Here is a 5,238-nt window from a genome sequence, read left to right on the forward strand (position 1 = left end):
TATTTAGTATTTATTTTAATTTCTTTTATTTTAATTAAATTATAATTTATAACCTATTGTTTAAATATATGAAATATATAACAAAATTATAATAAATTATTATTATTAATAGAGTAATTTGTTTTACATTAAACAAAGATAATGAATGTTTTTAGGGAGGTTTGATATCTGATGTGGCGTGCTAAGCTAAGATGTAGGTTTTAGGGGTTTGATATTGTAGGTGCTTTAAGGTGTGTAACATAAGGGTTACTTTTTTTTTACTTAAAAAAAAAGAATTATGAGGTGAAGGTTTGTGTTTGGATAACAAAATTAAAACAAACATTAGCCGTGGGCGTGAAAGCATTACACAGTTTTAGTTTTTATCCCCATTCCTTTTTAAAACATTTTATACTAGGTTTATACCCCGCGCGCGTTGCGGCGCGCTACGTAGCGTTGGTTCACGATCGCATTCTTGGCTTTCTTCATCTAAAGTGGATCGAGCGAAACCAAAATAAAAAATTTGCAGCCTGTTCCGGTGAAGATTCACAGTTCACCTCTTCATCACCGAACTCTTCTTTTGCGACCAAATACTTTTGCCAAACATACCCTATATCCTGTACATGTCAAACACACAAAAGCATTTCAAGTTTGTGCCAATTTGACTTTTGAGGTCAAATGTATAAATTTTGACCAATTGGTTCTTTTGACTTTATTATTTAAGGTTACCTTCCTTTGACACTTGCTGAATTCCAGCTTGCACTTGGAATATTTTGCCATCTATCATGAAGACCAAAGTCACTAAGAATCAAATTTTGAAAAATCAAAAGGTATAAATGGATAAAATTGTAACATTAGGGTGGCTCAACTAAAGGTAATATTATATTAACTTCTTTTTTTTAATTTTAGACTGTAATGTAATACCTCATCGTATAGAATAAGACTAGGTGGTTTTGGTAAGAAGAAAAAGCTCTTTTCAAGCGGATAAAGAACGCCATCTTCGGCTTTTAACGATGACTTCACAGCGTAACCGTCTTGACAGCTACGGAATTTTCCGGGACTTGTGAGTTTTGTGCCTGATAAGCCTCTCAATACCATTGTAAACACTTCATAAATCAGTCCCTGTTCATTTTAAATATTAAAACCATCTAAGAATAAACGAAAGTTGGTGTGAAAGCTCATATAAGATGGCAAGATGGGCGAGACAAACGGATCGGTATAAGTCAAAAGGGTTCGGAAAGAAGTCGAAACGGGTTTGGGTCGTTGCTCAAACCAGGTCAACTTGGACCGGCCCGCAAACAACTTGTTATCCATTTCTTGTTTAGTTGTATATGTAATGTGCTAAACATGTTTACAAATAGACTTTAACTTTAGGAGATTTTCATGCAGAATACACTGCGGATGACTTTCAATCTGTATGACCCGTTTGAGCCAATCTATTTAGTTAAATGGGTTAAATCCTTTCGCATGGCCCGTTGGGGATAAAAAAAAATATCCTAAACCGACCTTTTTTTATAGGTAAACGGGTCAAAAGTATCACTTCTTATCATAGTTGTTAATAGCGTTCATAGTGAGCGCTATAGCGAATAGAATAGCGTAGCGAAGCGCTCATAACACCTCCATAGCGAGTAAATAGCGGAATTTCAGGGCTTTTTTTTTGTTCTAATATAAATAGCGATAAAATATACGTATACAATAGCTGGATTTTAGGTTTTTTGTTAAATATACGTATAGAAACACCGTGTTTGGATATAATATACATATAAAATATTTCTGAAATCTTCTTCTAGTGTATCGCTAAACATAAAATAGCGCCCACTATTTCATCTCTATCGCTACGTAGCGTATAGGTTGCTTGTCACTATCATCCGCTATTCGCTATAACAACTATGCTTCTTATGTCCTATATAAATGAAAGAAAGGGAGACTGGCAATTCATTTTAATCACAGCAAGAATTTATAACTTACATAAAGAAATTACCTTATAAGTTGGTTCTAGCTTGTCCTTGTATTTGGTAGCGAAAAGATCTTCATTCATGGTCAACGTGCTTTCCACCACATAATCTGTTTCAAATTATGGCACACCAAAACAGATAATAAATACATTTTTTTTCTCACAATAAAGCAAACCCAATCATCAGGAGCAATTGCAACATACCTGCAACGATACATAGTTTGACCCTTACGGATAGGTGGATCGAGGGTAACAACAACAAATGTATGTGGTTGATTTGACTGCATTACAACACGGAAAAACGTAAATAGAATATTCAGTAAATGTTTATCACTCACCATACCCAGATACCCTTTCCAAAACCTCTTTGTCTACTATATATAGTCAAAAAATCATATGGTCGAATGATTTATTTATTTCACAAATGCAAACCCCCTCTTACACCCTTGACTAAAACGACTTGAAATCAAAGTCGACAATTAATAGACGAAACCAACAATAGCAAACCTTAATAACCTAATTACATAAAAAGGTTGATTCAAACAACAATCAACCAAAAAAAAAAGATCGAAACTTACCTCAATCGTTGGGAAAACTCTGACTAAACCCTAGCCGCCGAACTGGGGCACCGAACTTTTAAAAAATAAAAACACTGCAAATGAATCTAAAAGTCACGTATTAACCACAAAATCAAAATCAAAGCTTATTATCAGATGTAAACATGAAAAAATCAAACAAACCTTTCGGTAACAAAGCATCCTCTTTGGTCTTACCAACAATATCCATAGGCCCCATCTTTGACTCTTCAAATTCAACAAAAAACACACACATAATCATCAGATCTGAACCAAATTTCAACAAAAACACACAGATCCAAACAATAATTGAAAAAATAAGGATCTGAAAACTCACCGAGAAGATCTAAAACAATAATTGAAAAAATAAGAACAATCATATCTTTTACGATTGATATGATATATTGATATACCATACATGCTGTGTTCTTTTTTTCTTTTTTGAATGTATCCTGTGAGTTCCAGACCGTTGTTAATCCTTAGTCATATTCAAGTATTCAACTCTCTCAATTGAACCCATATAGACCCATTGAAAAAGACCCACTATGACCCAACAAGTTACCTTCAACCTATTATGAGTTTATGAATTATGACCTAAATTTGGGTTTGTTTTGCCTTATACTTCAACCAGTGAAGTATTCCTTTTGACTTTTGAGAGCATCTTATTCGGATAAGATATCGGGTGCTCTAAAATGAGTGATATCGATATGGTGTGTGTTTTCTAAATCGACACAACAAATGTGGAGCTATGTAACTAACCGAAATTAGAAAATATGATGATGAGACATACGAAACAAACTTGTTAGCATACACTCGATCTATAAATATGAAGAAAAATATCCAAAATAAAGATTTGTATACTTATGCCTTGTCTAAAGAGTAAAACTTAACAAAATCCTATATTCAAGATGGTAGCAAATGGAGTGTGTTTGAGGAGAGGAAAGGCAAGTATGATCCAAAAATGATATTATCTCCGGGACAAAATATCTTCAACTTTAGTTAGATTAATTATTTAGTGATGATCTATGAACATAGAGGGTGTCTTTGTCTAAAAGAGAATTTTTATATAAAGTATTAAACTAATCCTAACCACCATGTAAGGCCGTGGGGTATGGGGCGGGAGTTTGGGCGTGGGTTGGGGAAAAACGCCCAAGTCACCATCCCGGGTGGGCATGGGTTTGGGCGTGGCCCCATTGGCGTGGGTTTGAAGCCGGGCGTGGGGCGGGCTAGTAAGTGACATGGCGGGCTGTGAATGGCCAAACCAAATTCATGCCCCCAACCCAAGTCCCCAAGCCCCACCATACCCCATGGGCGTGGGTTTTGATGGTGGAGGGGCCCCCATTCCACGTGTCAACAAATGCCCCAACCCAAGCCCCCCACACCCCACGGTCTAAAGTTCACCTTTTATGTGACCAACCACTCTTGTGTCACGCCTAATTAATAAATTATAATTAACTAATATTTAATAATAGATTAAAATAATATTGATGATTAGAAGTTGGAAAAAGTTTTTTGATCAGAAGGAAAGGTCCACTCTAGTTTGTTTGAAAGCAAGATGCCTTTTTTATATCAAGACAAAACAACCCCCCCCCCCCCTTTCTCGATGACTCAGCTTGGATATGTCCTCGGGTAAATCCTCTCAAACCCTGGTTATCAAGACCTTTGTATAGAAAGAATTTTGTATAAGAGATGGGTTACTATATAAACAAATCTAACCTGCACCCCCTCATTTCAAAAACCCTGGATCAAATATGCGCACACCAAACCCCCATTTCCCTCTGCTCTCTCTCGATCTCACACCGGTGATCGGCGGGTTTCTGTGGTACCGGCGCCGCTATGGTGGTGTCGGCCACCATCTCCAGTGACAACCACACTCACAGCCCCCCCCCTCCGATGATCTCCAGCGACGGCAGGCAGAGCCGCCGCCCCTCACGCCGGTGGCGGTGAGTGTCTCGACGACAACGGCGGTGTGCAGCTTTTCCGATGGTCGACGGGCGAAGGGTCTAGCGGCCGCTGGTTTCTTTTGTCAAACACACTCTACAAAACCTAATACCCAGCTTCAACAGAAAACCTAGAAGACGAAAGAGAAGGAAACTAATTTGATACTAACCTGATAGCAGCAATGGTTGCAAGAGGCGAGAGCAAGCAAGAGAGCAGAATGGTGAACGATCTAGAACAAATCCCCCGTTGTAAAGAGTAGGGCTTCTTTGAACGATCTAGAACAAATCCCCTGTTGTAAAGAGTAGGGCTTCTTTGTTGAGGGGTATTACGGTCTTTTGAGTGGGGCACCGACATTTGTCTTTAAGAGTATATAAATATGGCAGCCACGGATTATTTTTGTATTTTTATATTATTATAATTACTTTTGAGTATATGTTGTTGTGGTGTGCATTAGAGATGAATGTTTGGTACCGACACCGAACTGGTATCGAATCATACCGGGTATATTGGGTACCGGTACCCATTTGTACCGTTTTTCGGTCCGGTACAGTACCGGTATTTACAGGTAAAGCATCGGTAAATATCAGTACCGAACTGGTATATTCGATGTGCGGTACCATATAAAGTTTTAAATTTAAATAAACATACAATATAAAGTTTTAAATTTAAAATTTCAAAGTTTAAAATAGGGATTGAAAAATTATGGTGTGTAAATCTCTATCCATGATCGAGATTTTTCGTTAAGATGTAAATAATAAAATGTTAGAAATACTAAAATATAAAAGTCTTTAA

At 37.1% G+C, this 5,238-nt stretch overlaps 1 protein-coding gene across 8 annotated transcripts; it reads right to left on the reverse strand.

Annotated features, from left to right (window-relative positions):
- Positions 1-301: 301 nt before the first annotated feature.
- On the reverse strand, positions 302-4,777 carry LOC110890081 (FACT complex subunit SSRP1). 8 transcript variants are annotated; one of them, XR_004871505.1, is made up of 8 exons: positions 4,616-4,777; positions 2,671-2,733; positions 2,509-2,594; positions 2,135-2,211; positions 1,958-2,040; positions 901-1,098; positions 706-777; positions 302-593 (listed from the first exon to the last, which is right to left on the reverse strand). XR_004871505.1 is itself a non-coding variant. In XM_035979383.1 (8 exons), exons 5-8 carry the CDS (start codon positions 2,012-2,014, stop codon positions 462-464), a joined length of 438 nt encoding a protein of 145 aa, XP_035835276.1. In that variant the 5' UTR covers positions 2,015-2,040; positions 2,135-2,211; positions 2,509-2,582; positions 2,671-2,733; positions 4,616-4,770; the 3' UTR covers positions 302-461. The 8 variants fall into 8 exon arrangements, 7 of the variants coding, with proteins under 7 accessions (XP_035835276.1, XP_035835273.1, XP_035835274.1 ...); XM_035979383.1 differs by having other exon boundaries at positions 706-756; positions 2,509-2,582; positions 4,616-4,770; XM_035979380.1 differs by having other exon boundaries at positions 706-756; positions 4,616-4,770.
- Between the last annotated feature and the right edge of the window lie 461 nt (positions 4,778-5,238).

This window comes from Helianthus annuus, chromosome 11 (assembly GCF_002127325.2).
Source record: "Helianthus annuus cultivar XRQ/B chromosome 11, HanXRQr2.0-SUNRISE, whole genome shotgun sequence".
In the NCBI taxonomy this organism is placed as follows: Eukaryota; Viridiplantae; Streptophyta; class Magnoliopsida; order Asterales; family Asteraceae; genus Helianthus; species Helianthus annuus.